The 16,222-nt window shown below is 42.4% G+C and overlaps 3 protein-coding genes across 5 annotated transcripts; 2 read left to right on the top strand and 1 right to left on the bottom strand.

The window, feature by feature from the left end:
• Nucleotides 1-152: 152 nt before the first annotated feature.
• angel1 (angel homolog 1 (Drosophila)) lies at nt 153-6,085 on the bottom strand. 3 transcript variants are annotated; one of them, XM_034576409.1, is made up of 11 exons: nt 5,928-6,085; nt 4,114-4,551; nt 3,724-4,032; nt 3,028-3,263; nt 2,873-2,942; nt 2,342-2,784; nt 1,482-1,623; nt 1,263-1,373; nt 1,138-1,171; nt 875-1,038; nt 153-786 (listed from the first exon to the last, which is right to left on the bottom strand). In XM_034576409.1, exons 1-11 carry the CDS (start codon nt 5,995-5,997, stop codon nt 614-616), a joined length of 2,190 nt encoding a protein of 729 aa, XP_034432300.1. In that variant the 5' UTR covers nt 5,998-6,085; the 3' UTR covers nt 153-613. The 3 variants fall into 3 exon arrangements, with proteins under 3 accessions (XP_034432300.1, XP_034432298.1, XP_034432299.1); XM_034576407.1 differs by having other exon boundaries at nt 3,724-4,551; XM_034576408.1 differs by having other exon boundaries at nt 153-774; nt 3,724-4,551.
• Nucleotides 6,086-7,276: 1,191 nt separating this feature from the next.
• Nucleotides 7,277-11,233, top strand: LOC117755951 (leucine-rich repeat-containing protein 74A). Its single transcript, XM_034576143.1, has 13 exons — nt 7,277-7,468; nt 7,693-7,868; nt 7,942-8,049; nt 8,151-8,244; nt 8,453-8,502; nt 8,599-8,680; nt 8,799-8,884; nt 8,968-9,162; nt 9,258-9,353; nt 9,453-9,596; nt 9,770-9,874; nt 10,155-10,240; nt 10,453-11,233. Exons 1-13 carry the CDS (start codon nt 7,360-7,362, stop codon nt 11,060-11,062), a joined length of 1,941 nt encoding a protein of 646 aa, XP_034432034.1. The 5' UTR covers nt 7,277-7,359; the 3' UTR covers nt 11,063-11,233.
• A 725-nt stretch (nt 11,234-11,958) lies between these two features.
• LOC117756034 (olfactomedin-4-like) lies at nt 11,959-13,797 on the top strand. Its single transcript, XM_034576312.1, has 5 exons — nt 11,959-12,065; nt 12,182-12,355; nt 12,450-12,662; nt 12,738-12,885; nt 12,965-13,797. Exons 1-5 carry the CDS (start codon nt 12,012-12,014, stop codon nt 13,795-13,797), a joined length of 1,422 nt encoding a protein of 473 aa, XP_034432203.1. The 5' UTR covers nt 11,959-12,011.
• Nucleotides 13,798-16,222: the final 2,425 nt, after the last annotated feature.

The following is a 16,222-nucleotide window of genomic DNA, read 5'->3' as shown; positions in this document are numbered from 1 at the left end:
CACTGTCTAAACTGGGAGCCCCAAAATAGTGGCTAATTCGACATCATAAAATAGCAATCAGGATCCAAGTTTGCCGACCCTCTGGTTAGTGGACGACCCACTCGGCCTCCTGAGCCACAGCCACTCCTGATCAAAACTCACAGAGTCACTAATTAATGGAAAATATTTATTCAGGTTTTTTACCATCTGCAAAAATGAACTGACATAATCTGAGAAATCGAATTCTCATTTCAAAATTAGGTTTAAAATTAATTTAAATGTTGTAATAACAGTTATCAGCAAAACAAAGAGGTCAGTGTATTATCACAAGCAATCACTGCCTTCATTTTTCTAAATTAACTACTGCATAAGCACTAATAGGATTTGTCATATCTCATTCATGTGTCATTTATCTGATGAAAACCAACTGAATAGTCATTATTGTTCCTGGCACTTTTTCAACAAAAATATCAACTTCAATTCAGTTAGAAAACTCTGATCCTTACCGAACCACATGTAATGGGCTTTATACCAATAAAAACAAAAAACAAATGTGTTCAGAGCAAGACCTGAACCCAAAATATGCTTATCCTCTGACCTCCGTCCCTCTGACTTCACCCCCAGTCGTTTCCCATCATGCAGCATTCAGGTCCAGCTGGAATTTTGCCAAAAGGCACAGATGGTCAGAGGGGAACATGTCATTGGGGAGTCCCTTCAATGACCACAAGACGTCCTCTGATAGGAGAGAGAGGCTGCTTATCAACTTCAGACCTGAACTCACACAGTCGCCTCCAGCTGAAGGAAAAGAGAACACAAAAAAACAGCACATCAGTCACTTAAAAGAGCAGATTATTCATTCAGAGGTGCAACATGTTTCGTGACATGACCCCATTACCTCTCTGGTCAGAGGAGGAGATGCGTCTTGGGGAGAAGAAGATGTAGTCGACAGTGGCTCCCACCTCAGAGTGCAGGCTTGTGACTTCTGAGGAGCCAGAGCCTGGGAGAATGTGTTTATAGACCGACTCCAGGTCTAACCGATGTCTGATGGTGTGTCTGAAACTGTGACACAAAATTCATGACTAATATCCATTGATAGAGTTGCCATAAGCAGCCATAGTTGATCCATCAAATAGGACAAAAAACTGCAAGTACACTGACCTTTGATCGTACGTCTGATTTTCCCTTGAAGCATCTGTGCACAACAGGAAGACACACAAAACATTTCTGGAAGGAAATCGGTTTGTGTTGTACTGTGTTACTTTGTCTGTGTGGTGCAGCTCTACCTGGTGTGTCGTCAGTCACGCCTGGGATCAGCATCAGGTCCACAGGACGGACACATGCAGCTGGACAATAGCGCAGCTGGAGCATGAAGTCGTGGCGGTGACGACGTTTCCCTACACAAGAGCAACAACTGTAAGATACAAACACTGAAATTCACTCCTTAGGTCAGGATTACAAAAATAATAGTGCATATAAATCGTAATGGGACTTCAAACGCTAACCTGATTTCTGACTCCCGCTCTCAAACACGTCGTTGACGTTTGTGTACTGGCAGTTGTCGGTGATTCCCAGACAGCTGGGCCAAAGGGGAGCAAACAATCTGTAACAATGGGTTTTGTAGGACAGGTCCTCTTGACCTGAAATCTGTATGACAGTGAATGCATACAATGTTATAGAGGTAACTACTGGAAGCATCATTGCAGAACACTTCAAATAAAGATCCACAGAAAGTGATGTAGGAGCAGTTTGATATTTTTTCAGTTAGTACGCAAAATGTTGATACTAGCAGAGTCCTGCACATGCAAGTTGTGTAACGACTAAAAAATGTATTCATACAAATTTAGGGTACGGGCAGTGAGGGAGAATTAAATAAACACGGGAAGGTAGCAGGTGAGAACTGAATTTAGAGAAATCAATGAAAATGATGGTGCAGTATTGTCACAAGGATTGTTTTATTGTGAAAGCCAACACCACATTTGACCAGTTCACTTCCACTCATTATCGACACTGAACTCGCTAGTACGAGGATCACATAAAGACACAAATAGCCAGTGATGAATATTTTCTTAGTGGCTCTGCTGCTTGAAAAAGTGACAAAAAGTATTTGCTTTTAAAAGCTGAAAGCAAGGAAAGTCGTCGCTGAGGAAACATGTTAACAGCTGAGGAGCACAGGTGCTGCAACAATACAGGGGGACAGGGAGGCTGTAACCCATTCAACGGGCCAGGTCGCAGGTCTGGATTTAACATGGCGATAGTTTTGGGTAACATGTCGGGTGCGATCCGGAACCTTGCAGGTGGAGGTTTGAAAAAATGGACCCGTGCAGGACTCTGGATTATAGTCAGGTGTTCTTTTCAGACTCACCATCCATGTGGGTAGACCCTGGTAGTAGAGCTCGCCGGTAGTGATGAGTTGGTAAAGAGGCATCTGTGGCACTGCGTTTAAGTCTCCACACAATACAACGTTACACTGTTCACCTTTGGCCTTACAGGACTTGACCACCCTGTCGATCTCTGCCAGCATCATGGCCAACTGAGCCAGCTTCACGTCACCTCTCCTCGGGTTGAAGAGCAGGTGGGTGTTGGCCACGCAGAGGAGTGGGCCCTTCGCCTTGGTCTCAGACCCCTGGGTGACCAATGGCCGAAGCAGCGAAACAATGCCCACATTGTGCCGGTTGAGCACTTCTGTGTCCGGCCTGTAGAACTCCAGAGAGGTCACCGATACCTCAGAGAAGCAACTGCTTCGATAGCAAGTAGCACAGCCATCGGTCTTGGTTCCTGTACGCCGCTTGTACACACAAGTGTAGCCTGGAGCAACAACATGAAGACAACATATGCATTATCTTTGTTACAATATCTCTACGACTACTCTACTGATTTCTCTCAGATGACATACCCATCTCACACAGGCCTGGATACAGCTGTTCGTGGTAGTGGTTTTCCTGAACTTCTTGGAGACACAGTATCTACACACAAGAAGGAAAACACACAAATCATTACTGGATGTCTAAAAATAAAATAAAATGCAGCTAGATTAGATTTCAGACTCACATCTGGTGCCCATTTCATTATTTCCTCGAGGACTAGGCTGCAGCGGTAGCTCCAGTCCAGCACCTCTAGAGGACAGTGTACGTACAGCTCCTCGTGGGCCTCCAGTAAATCCTGAGCGAGGATGTTGTAGGACATGACAGTGAAGTCCATCGAGGCCTTTGTGGATGGGAAGGGGATCAGGGTGGGCTCTGCTGCAGGGTCACTCTCATCCATCTCCTGCCATACTCTCCACATTACTGGGTGGAAGACAACAACAGCTATTGAAAAGAAGTCATTCCTAGATTTATTCATTTGTGTTAATTCTCAGTGATGACTGCCAAACTAGATATTAAAAGAAGTTCTATACTATTTTTTCTCTGCATGCATTTGTTTCTCAAAAGGGTTTAACTTGAGCCAGGTCATACAACAACAATAGCAATCATCAATTCCTTACAGGGTTAGGAGCAAACAGCTGTTCAAATACATTATCCCTATGAGTCTAGGGAAGGGAATGATGGTATCAGAACATCTCTAAGGGTAAACAAATCTCACTAGAGTGGAAATATCATAAATGGAAAAAAAATAATTGACAGTCAAAGCAGAGTAGAGGTTTCTGGCATAGCTTCACCTCCTTCCAAGCTGCACGGAGAAGAGAAAAAGAAGCCAAGGAATTTCAGAGCTTGCATGTTTTGACATCTTCGAAAAAGTATGACTCACCTTCAAATGGCACTGTTGTCTCTATTGGAGGGTAATAGCTCCCAGCAGGAAATTGCCACAGTGGACACTGAACAACTTCTGCCAAGCCGGGTCCTGCGGGGAAGTGCCAGCCAGTTTGTTCATCGGGATGCTCGCTGAATTTAAGGTGGGTTTGAGTGTTAGACAGCGGAGAGGCAAATACCAGATTAGTACTACATGTCCCATAATACATTTCTTCAGCAGTGGGAGCTACGTAGTATTCATCCCAGCACTCTGTCATTTGATTGACAGTTGATTCTTCCACGCTTGGAAGACTCTGTGCTGGACAGGTGGTTTCTTGCATGATGTCTGCAGATGGGATAACTGACTCCTTCATGGTGTGTATCTGGATCTGTTCCTGCACTGGACAGGCACTTTCCTCTGTGCCATCATCTGTTTGCAGGCACTTTAGCTTTTCTCCAAGACCTTGCTCTGGGCTGATTTCCTCAGCTGGAGAAATAGTGGCATCCTCTGTGTTTTGCTTCCTACACAACTGCTCATGGATCTCCTCTTGCTTGGGAACTTCCATTTTGTCTTGTTGGCTCTCACTTGTCTTTATAGCCTCCGTTTCTTCACGCAGGACGGCCACCGGCTGTTCTTTTTCTGTGTGGATTTCTGCATCATCTTCTTTTTCTGAGCTCTGCTCTTTCATCCTTTCTTTCGTTTCTCCCTTCGTCTCACTGCTTGGGCTGAGCCACTGGTCCAGCAGGGTTGTCTGAGACTGGGTGAACCTCCTGGTTGTGACAGAACCACCATCCCATACTGCTGTGCCATTAACCACTGCAGGAGGGAGAACTTTCTTTGAGGCCTCTGTGAAACAAGATAAACGAAAGAACAGTGATGCATTCATATAAATTAAAAAATTAGCTTTTTCTTCACCGAAACAATGACATGTTGAGTGAGGTATCATCTATCTTGGGATGTAACGAAGTACAGATTCATTCTTCATGTATTTTTACTTTAGTTAAGTAGATTTACTGTCAGGTAGTTTCTATTTTTCTTTCTCTACATATCAGCCAATATCTGTAATATATGTAATATTATATTGCTCGTTACATGTTCACACTTTTTTTTATATGTATTTTTATAAGTAATCAATACAGAGAGGGGAATTGATTCACTGATCCAATCAGAACGGATAGGTAACATTAGACCCCACCTCCTGTAGCAGCAGCGTTGGTCGAGAAAGAGGTAATCGACCAGACTCAGCCATATTGATGTGGTAGACTGTTGTATTAGGGAAGAGGATACGCTCGGCAAGTACTTTTACTTTTAATAATCTAAGTATATTTAAAAGAAAGTACTCACTTTTACTCAAGTAAAAAAGTTAACGTGATTCTTTTACTTATAGTTGATTCATTTGTACTTTTATTTCAGTAAAATATTTAAATCCCACTGCTAATAATGATTAACAGTTAAATTTTCTGCAAATTCGTTAATCCTGAAAGGCAAATCCCCCACACACACACAAAATGCAGAATGAGGAATAACATCCCCAACTTCACAAATTTCTTATTTAACTTAGAAAACCGTATTGGAACCTTACAACTCACAGATTCTTAAAGAAAATACCTGAAGTATGCGATTACATACACAAAATTCCCCTCAATAAAACAGGTGAGGGTTTTATTATAAATTAAAATCTGATTATAGATTAAAATCTGATTTATTTTGCTGGTATAAAGTGGATCATTTATTTAGTTTGTGGATTGTCTATTTATTTATTCATTCATGATTATCTGCTTCACAACCTTTTTTATATACATGTGTCTATGTTCACAACACTCCCATGTGGCGACGCTCTGACGTCACAGGGGGGGCGTCCAGTGCTCACAAACAGGTGCAACACATGTTTGCTAAAGTTAGCTCCACTGCAAAAACACACACACACACACACACAAACACACACACACACACACACACACACACACACACACACACACACACACACACACACTTTTCCACGCGGCCAAACTACCTACTCACAGTTCACAGCCACACGCACGTGTCACACGCACGGAGCCTGCGGTGAAATAAAACTTTAACTCGACAGCGTAACTGCGCAGTTAACGGTGCACTTAACGTGACATTAGCAACTGTTAGCTCCCGTTAGCCGAGCAGGAGGAACGCACACACTCCACACATGCACGCTTAAACACTAATGGCGCGTGTGAGGTGAAGTTTACCTGAGCGTCCACCGGCGGCCAGGTACCGCGACAGAGGGTAGAGAGCGTAGAACAGCAGGCTGCCAATCATGATGGTGCACTGGTGTCAGCGCATGCGCACCGAGGCTGTTAGAGCAGTGACAGATCAGAGGGGCGCGAGCCAAATGTCACCGGTGTGGTTTCCTCCTGGTTTCCTCCTGGTGGTGCTGGTCGTTGGGCTGATCAGTAAAACTACACCGATCACTTGAGGAGAACTTCCATCAACAGCAGGGCCGTGCACAGATGCATGTTGGGATGCAGGGGCTCAAGTGAGGAGAAAGGGGCCCTTCTCATAATTATTTATAGAAGAAAGTGTTTTTTAAACAAAAAGTTCAAAACAGTAGCACATCTCTGAGTTATTTACCAATTTATTTTTAATACCCTCACACTCACACAATTGTTAACAGTTCACACAGAGACAATGGTCTTCTTTAGTATTCACACGAGCAGGCAACAACAAAGGAAACTATGCCACAATGTGCATGTTTTCTATACTACTATAGTTTCTATCATATTTTTAAAATAACACGCACACACAAGGGTGACAAGGACTCAGTTTCAGTTTACCTACCATTCTCTCCTTTCATATTTGAGGGAGGGTTGTCTGTATCACGCTTTTAACAAACTAGTAGAATGAATAGTTATAAGATGAGGAGCCTACAATCAAAATGATGCAGTTACTCACTACAGGCAAAAACATTGTTTTTTCATGTACTGGTCCATTTTGAGATTTTGGTCTATTATGGTTCCATGTCTTCTTTCACTCTTATGGGAAAACAAGGTTGATGGTGTTTGTTTGACCCTCTGTTTGTCTGCAGCAGTAGATTTCTTCTAAATTCACCAAACAAGCTAATCTGCATATTTAAACATAACATTTCTTAATGTGAGTCATTAACTGGGGAAGTTCTGTGGACCACAGAACCACAGACTGTGTGATTTGTTTTTTTTTATCATATTCACCTGCAGTGCCAATTGACAAATGTATTCAAATTGGCGTCAATTTCAATGTATCACATCTACAATGTCCCATATTACTTCACATAGCGGCTTTTTCGTCAGTTAATACAATCAGTCAGATGACAGTTGGTGTAGTTTTTGGACATATGGTCCAGGCTCATGTGGTTGTGTTGTTTTTATACTCCAAACCACATCAATTCCCTTTGTGAGCGGCTGCGGCCCAGGAGGCAGAGTGGATCGTCCACTAACCGGAATGCCCATGCTTCACTGAGTCATTCATTAATAATGTCGCTATGCCACATTACCTGGGGGGTAGAATTACCTGCTGGACACCACACGCTTATTTCATTTGACAGCACAAGCCCATACGGAACAAACAGGGAAATAGCCCTGCTGTGTTCCTCTTGAGTCAGGGAAATGGATTCTAACAGTATATGAGCTGTGACGGCTGAATGCAATGTCGACATTATCTTTCGAGTCCCTCTGCTTAAGAGACGATGATTGTCCATCTCCAGATCAGCCCCGAGGAGAGGAGGACGAGTTTGACTCGGACTTGGAGTCTGATGGTAAGTAGCTACATTAAAATCCAATTCTAGGATACATTTTGTGTACACTTTAAATACTGCTCTTATTGTAATGCTTTAAAGCCATATACCACATAAAATACTGTAAATGTCAAGGAAAAACGTAATATTGCACAGTAACATGACTTGTTGCTGTATTATATATTGCCACTACTACTAAGGCAACAGCCCATAGAGTGACAATCATTTGTTATGGTTATTTCCAGAAATCGAGGAGAGCAACAAGGACACATCTGTAGCTGAAGTGTACCTGCAGGCCTGCAAGCTCGTGGGTGTGGTGCCGGTCTCCTACTTCATACGAAACCTTGACTCTTCGACCATGACCCTCACCCACCATGGGCTGGGACCTCTGGGAAGCAAGGCACTTGCTATTGCTTTGGTGGTAAGTTTAAAATGTCCATTCTTTTTAATGAGTTAGACTCTGTTATTTCTGATAAGCAGCTCTTCTTATTAAGACCGACATGCACATCAACACTCTGGAACTGGCAAACAATCACATTCAAGCTGAAGGAGCCAAATACATTGTGGAAATGCTGAGGGCCAATTTCACCATCCAGCATCTGGTATGTATGCAGGACTGCAAAGCCACAACTAGAGGGCACAAGAGCTTTTCAGGTTACATTGACTTCAACTGTATCCTCACCAGCCTCTGTTTATCATTCAGGATTTGTCCAACAACTCTCTGAAGTCTGCAGGAGCCGAGCATGTGGCTAAAATGTTGCTGGACAATATTTCACTAAAATCTATGAAACTTTCAGGTAATGAGCACATTAACAGCATTTAACATGATATTAGGGGGAGGTTACTTGGGAGTGATACGATGAGTTCCATGGACCCACTCAGCTGAAGTGTCCATAACAATAATAAGATTATATCATTCATAACAATAAAAATAAAAATAATTCATATTGTTATTATGTTTATGCAATTTTTTTTATATTTAAACAAATAAAATTTCCCCAACAGGTAATAAATTTACTGATGATGATGCTAAATACTTTGCAGATTCCTTCTTGGTAAGTTAACAAAGCACCTCTAACAAGCCCCTGTTGGTTTATTTGATAATCTTTTTTACAATAAACATGTTTAAAATATATTTTTGAAACATTTAGATTAATTCCAGAATAAAGGAACTTGACCTGAGCCATAATGCATTTTGTGGAAAAGGAGGTGAACATTTGGGACAGATGATAGGTACAGTAAAATTCACTAATCCTAATGTCTTTATAGATGAGATCCATTGCATTGCAATACAGTGAATATGTATATATATCTATATGTTTGTCTCTGATTTTAATGTCCATTTATACAGCAAACAATGAAGGTCTGGAGGTGCTGGACCTCAGCTGGAATCATCTGAGAATGAAAGGAGCTGTAGCTTTATCTGCAGGACTCAAAGTACGGCTCTTTAAGAAATGAATGTCATCACTGACTTCTTGTGCAACATTTGATCACATGTACTGTACATGATCCATATGTAGGTGAATATGATGTTAAAACACCTTGACGTATCATGGAATGGTTTTGGAAATGAAGGCGCCCTGGCCATGGGAGAGGCCCTAAAATTCAACAGCACCCTGGTTCACCTCAACCTCGGCAACAACCGGCTCACCAACGAGGGCGTCGGCATGCTGTGCAGAGGCCTGGAGTTCAATGACACACTCCGAGTCCTGCTGGTGGGTGGACAAAGTCACATAAAGCCAACACACATCATCAGTACGGCTGCAGATACATTGTATAAATTGATGCTTTAATGCTTAAACTCCTGCAGCTGGCGTACAACTCTATAACGGTAGAGGGAGCACTGGCCTTGGTTAATGTGGTGAAGAACACACCTAGAACCGCCCTGGAGGAGATAAACCTGAGTGTGTGTGTTTTTCATTTGATCACAAACACGTCAAATTAGCTGTGAGTTTTGTATCAATATTAATCAAATATTGTATTATTCTCCCTTTTTACCGAGCAGAACGTGCTGGTAAATGAGAACTTTGTGCATCTGTTGGAGGTGACGTGTCAAGAGCATCCTGGTCTGGATGTACAGTATGGAGGGGTGGGGGGCTTCATCGCTAAGAAGCCGCCGAAACGTGTCGATCCAATGAAGATCATCCAGGTCTGTGTAGTCACATAATGAAAATTTGTGGAACTAAAAATTTAAAATGGTTATGTTCTATGTTTTAAATTGTAATCTCACATCTTTGTGTAATGTATAAGTGTTTTACTCACATATTAATTTTGTTGAAATTATAATTTGTCTGCTTAATAATTGTCTCTGTTTTTCGAAAGGATTATCTGGACCAACGTAAACTGCGTCTGTGGGATTTCTTCAGGAAAATAGACAAAGACGGCACCATGCGTGTCCCTGTCGCCGACTTCAGGAAGGCTGTGCAGGTGTTACCCAATAATTCTTGATTTACTGAGCAGCGATATGAGTCAGTGACATTTACATTAAGAAGTGCACTGGTGGATTTCAGTGACAGAATACCATGAGAGTGTCCTCTGAAATCATCCATGAGGTGTCATCTAATCCTTTTCACATCTGTGTCCTGATGCTGATCATGACTTGCATAGAGTACAGAACAAATCAATAAAATCCTATAGTAAGTTACAAGTAATTCACAGATGCAGTGCATGAAAAAGTAGAAATTCCTTCACTTTTTTGTTGTGACAGCAATCAAGCATTCCTTTGGATCGATACCAGATTGAGGAGCTGATTCAGAGACTTGATCGTGACAGGACAGGGATGGTGGACTACAGGTGAGCACATACACTGTGTTACTGTTTGATTATGCTGACAGATGGTGCCTTTAAATTCCAGCACAGAGAAAAAAGTGTGTCTTAGTTATGAGCTGGGAAATCGTCCAGATCAAAAACATGGTGTTGTAAAGGAGTGGTGTTTGTATATGGCACAGAGGGGCTGTAGTAAATTGGTGTCAGTGCTGTAAAGATGATCTGATGTTTCTGTGCAGGGGATTGGCAGATACCAGGAAACAGATGATGAGGGATCACCGCCGCCAGCTGAGGAAGGTTGAGTCCCGGCAGAAGAAAGAAAAGCAGAAAAGCGACCGCATCCTCAAGACCTTCCAGAAGGCCGTGGAGGCGGTGACGCCCCATGGCTCCATAGTCATGTCTCCAGGTGCTGCCAAGGAGGACTCAGGGGGCCCGCAGCACTTCTCTGCCACCCCCCTCAGCTCCTGGCACCACATTGTCATGTCCAACAGCAGTCGCTACTCTGTCACCAACCTGAGCAACGAGCATGTCCACCTGCCCATGTTAGGGGGCAGCCCGTCTTACCGCCCAACCACTTCTCTGGCGATGCGCTCCTACTCCCAGCCCAACCTGCTGGATGACTCCCCGCGCTTTACCCCAGGCAAGTCCATCTCCGCTCAGGGGATACGCTCTGATCCAGAAATGAGCCACAGCAAGCTGAGTCCCACCGCTAACCCCCTGACCAGATCCAGGCCGGCTCTCAACGCCAAGAAGCCAGAGGGTAAAGCTAAAACCAAGAAAGTGAAGAAGAAGAAAACGAAGAAGCAGGAGGAGAAGGGCTCAAAGAATCCTAATCAAACTGTCAAGTGACTGTCATCAAATGAAAGGTTCGGATTGTTTCTATGTGTCACCACTGGCTTGTGTTCCTCACATTTTCATTATTTATCCTGTCTTTAACTTGAATGGCACTCAGTAGAGCACATACCTCCGCAAAGGCCCAACAGTCCCCTAAAGAAACCACATTTAAATTCACTACATCTGGATTTTTATTTGGAACTGCACCACATTACACACACTCATAAATATTAGTCCCCTAATTTTTTCATCAAGCTCCATGAAGTTGTCTCTGGGAAACAAGTGGAAATGTAAAATAAAAATAAAAATCTACATTCCAATAATAAAGAAAGTTGATTAAAAAATTGCCTGCATCCTTCTACCATGTTTCAATAAAATTGGTTCTGTAGTTTTTGTGTAATCCTGCCAATAGACCAATGAAGATGTAACAGTTATGAAGATGACTACAATTTAAATTTGTATTTGAAATAATGCAACAAAAAAGTAAAAAAGTTCTCTATCTCACAGTGTTGAAGAAAGTGAACAAAAAATTATTTGAACCGCCCCCTGATCCTCACTTAAATATGTTGGATTCCTTCCGTGGTAATCTGTCCAGTAGGTTTAGTGTGATGCTGCTAAATAACAAATCAACAAAATGCCAAATGCCGATTAAAACATAAAAAAATGACAGATTGACAAATACAGCATCCGTCCATATTGCAGGTTATTTCTTAGTCAACATTTCATTCTGTTTCCTGCTGAATAAGTTGGGCTATCTGAGGATTCATCACATTTTAGAACACTTGGGAACCTGAGTATTTAATTTCTGTTTGCTGAAGATAACCTTATGCGTCACATATCTCGACCTGTGTCTTATGGCTAATGATGCTGTGAACGAGGACAGCTGCTGCGCCCGGCCAGACATTGACACTGTCTATATAAACCCAGAAGATTCAGCTGTCTCCATCATGAGCCCTGCACCAGAATGATCAGCACTCTTTGTATCTTTACGCTTCTGAGCTCCACGGCGGCCTGGGGGGTATGTATGGCACGACTTAGATTGACTGATGCATCTTTATTCTGTATATATATATCTGTATCTATATTCTTTATAGCGTTAAGCTGATTTAATATTCATGTGACCTTTCTTTTCAGCCTGTCGGCCGGTGGAGGGAAGGGGGAGTGAGAAATGAGACAGGAGGTGGAAGCGGGGACAGATGTACCTGTGATGCCTTCCTGCCCAGTTCAACCTTCCCCATCAGAGACCTGGTGGTGGTAGAGCAGACAGCTGTGGAGATCTCCCACAAAGTGGAACTGGAGATGGGCAAGGTACTCTCGTATATACTGGAAGCATGTACTGTAAAACGAATTAGTGACAGACCACAAAATATAGTGTCTAAAGTTATATTTTTCCTGATTTCAGCTGGAAGACTATGAGACCAAGCTGACTGCATATGCAGAAAGAATAATCCAGCTGACAGTGGAGGTTGAGAAGATGGAGAAGAACCCGGACGACTACAATGACGCAGCCATTGGCGAGGTGAAGGTGGAGATCAAACAAGTGGAGGCTTTAGTTAAAGAGCTGCAGCTTTCCATCGCGAGCTCCACCATCATCTTTAAGTCTCTGCACGTGCAGGTAAGTACGGCGGATGGTCGCCACAGCTGTCAACAGCCGTGGTGCTGACAAACCGTTGCCATGTTGTGTTTTTAGATCACAGCCATGGTGGCGACCCTGGACAGGATGGAGAAGACCTACGACAAGAACGCGGTTCTGGTGACCCGCCGGGAATACATCAAGGTGCAGCTGGAACTGGAGGAGTGCGAGAGACGCCACCAGGAGCTCTTCAACCCCAACATTGGTGAGTTCATTCACACTAATAGAAATGTCTTGAGGGCCCTCTGAAGACTCATTTGATTCATTTCCGGTTCTCTTTGTAGGTTCCTGTGCCCACAGCGGCATCATCAGGGTCAGCAAGCCCATTGTGAGCCAGCTGAACGCCCATCTAAGCTCTGGCTACAAATTCGGAGGCTGGGGGAAAGATTCCAAGCCTGTTCCCGACAGAGAGTCTATGTACTGGTACTCTGGCTACAGTAGTGGCTCCATTATTGACATCAGGTTTTACACCAACTACAAGAATCTAATTTTAAGAAATAACTTCCAGCATCACAATTTACAGAGCAGCTGGATGGGCACAGGGAACAATTACATCATCCGTGACAACACCTTGTATTATCAGATTAACAATCCATTCGGGCTGGCCAAACTGAATTTCACCACCATGAAATATGAGTCAAGGGTGATTGCTAAAGCCAGCAGCAGATTCTCCTACACCGACATGTCCAATCAAAACTTTGACTTTGCTGCCGATGAGACCGGCCTGTGGGTGACCTACGCCACGGAGGAGTCCAGCGGACGCATGGTCATCGCTAAGATAAACGAGCCCTCTTTTGGGGTTGAGGAGGAATGGCAGACCAGCGTCTACAAGCCAGGGGTGAGCAACGCCTTTATGGTGTGTGGCGTTCTGTATGCGGTCAGGACTGTAGATATCCAGACAGAAGAAATCTTTTACAAGTACGACACCCGCACCAAACAGGAGAGTCACATTAGTGTCCTGTTTGAGAAGTTCCAGGATAAGTTCTCTAACCTGGACTTCAACCCCGCCGACCAGAGGCTCTACATGTACAACGACGGCTACTACGTCAGCTATCATCTGTGGTTTAGCCACACAACTAAAGCCACTGCTGAGCCTCCATTCCTCCTGACCTCCTGATCATTATCAGTGATTTACTGAACATATGAATGAAACAATGATTCTATCTCTGTGTTTCTCTTTCTCTTGTTTTCTCATTTATCCTTCTTCTTAAACGATAATAAGTCAATAAATCATCGGAAGCATCATATAAGTGTCAGGTGTGTTTTTGTGTAAATGCTCATGAATAGAATGTATTACTTGATAATGACTGAAAATGACAGTATCCATACTACTATCAAGAAAATAAGATACGATAACATTAAACTTAATTGACCACAAACTGACATTCACTAGTTACAGTGGCATTAAAGTCAGAAAGAGGTAGACAAGAGAATAGAAATATAACAGGCTATAGGGAAAAAAATTAATAAAAAATACAGAATATGTTCATAATAAACACTTTTCACTACGGAAATAGTGTTTGTATAGAAAACATTAAAACAAATTAAGATGTAGAAAATATTAAATTAGTTAAAAGACAGTAGACACGTGGAGTTCTATTGATTTTATATATAGTTGACTGATGAACTTGACCCATAACTTGACCCATACATATATTCGACAAGGAAGGATCTATTTTAATTAGGTGAACATTTCTAGGCAAATATCTCACACAAATTTCAAATGGTCTGATCAATAAATGGAGTGAAGCTCGTTCAGGCAGCCAATTCGAGCTGCGCTGCTCCAATCATGGAATGTCTTATTCTCCACAACCCTCTCTAACACACGCCCTCCCAATCTGACGGATTATTTAAACTGCAATGATTTCCCATTACTCCCTTTGCTTGCTCATTGCTGCTACGTCAGTATAACTGCCAGTTGATTCAGCCCCTCCGCCACCCCAGCATCCACCTATAGGCTCTGACTGGGGGGCTTATAAATATTTGTTCATCCCTCCCATTATATCTATGTTATCATATCTGGGGGAGGGATGAAGTCGAAGCCTAAAAGTCAAACACTATGTTCTGCTGCAATAAACATTTAAGAAGTGTGACTGAAATAAAATTGCAGCATCTGCATTACAGGGCTTTTTTATGATTAGCTTTAGTGTTGTTACACAGGATAATTAATGTGTATTGTCATCGTTATGCAGATGATACACAGTTATATCTCCCCCTGAAGCCTTGTTCCACCAGTGTTTCCCATATTATGTCCTGCCAGGATGAAATGAAAAGGCGGATGACTCAAAATCAGAGGTGGTTATAATTCCACACACACTGGCCCCAGTACCAGCAGTATTAACAATCTCTCCTGTCTCTCTTGTCTTTAAAGCTGCCTGGGAGTTATTTTTGATTCTGAGCTGTCTTTTGATGCTCAAGTGACCAAAGTGGTGCATCCTGTGCAAACATACAGACGTTTGTGACACTGTAAGACGTAGCTGCTTCAGTGTCAAGGTTTTGCTGTGCGTTTACTGCATTACTTCTAGCAGTATATCTGTTGTATGCTAATAATAATGTCACATCTTAAAAACCTTCCACATTTTGAGTACAGATTTGGCTTTTTACATTGATAAAATGCATAATGTTCGCATTAAAAAGTATTGCAGTTAGTTTTACATGATTAACGTGTTTATAACTGTCACATTTTTAAAGACACCACCCAAGTCACATGCTTGAGATTATGCAATAAACCATATGGATGAGGATACAACAAAAGCAATTGGATTCCTATATTCAGAAAAACAAGTGACTCCTGAGTTAATGCTTATACAGTTAGTAAGATTAAATATGAATAAACTGCTTTGTTTTGAAGAAATTAAATTAAACTATACTAGAATGGCTCTTAGTAGAACAGATGCCTCAGGCCAGACCCAACAGTCCTCCTTCATTTAATCAAATTGAATCAAGCTGTATTCACACACTAACTGTGCCTGGATTTTTTCATCAAGATCCATTAATTATTCCCAGGGAAAATGGTGAAAATGTAAAAAAAATAGCCCTATCAAGCAAAGTTAAAGAAAGAAAGAAAATATTCCTGGATTCGCCCCTGGTCTGGATCCGCACCAAAATTGTATGGGTTCTTTCGTGACCGTTGCCACATGCTTCCACCAAGATTCATGGTAATCTGTCCAGCAGTTTCTGTGTAATCCTCCTAACAATCCAACAAATAAACCAACCAACCAACGGACAGGTGTGAAAACATCCATGAGGTAGGTCATCACAGTCAGCTAACAGGCCATAAACTTAACAAGGTGTTGCTTGAGTTTACTACACATGGCATTTTTCTCATCCACACCCCGTGTCCTGCTCAGATCTTATACGATTCCTCTAAAGGTTATCGTGACCAAACAAAGATAATGCCTGTGACGGCCGAACGTTGTGAATGAACATGTGTGCCTGTGTCGAGCTCAGACAATAACTATGGGAAGAGAGAAGGTGTCTGTGATGATCTGATAAGAGCTGCCTTTAAAAACCCTCCGATCAAGCGTCTGAGGAGACACTTG

This window comes from Hippoglossus hippoglossus, chromosome 22 (assembly GCF_009819705.1).
Source record: "Hippoglossus hippoglossus isolate fHipHip1 chromosome 22, fHipHip1.pri, whole genome shotgun sequence".
Lineage (NCBI taxonomy): Eukaryota > Metazoa > Chordata > Actinopteri > Pleuronectiformes > Pleuronectidae > Hippoglossus > Hippoglossus hippoglossus.
Note: the sequence above shows the minus strand (reverse complement) of the source record. Positions and strands in the feature narration are given on the sequence as shown.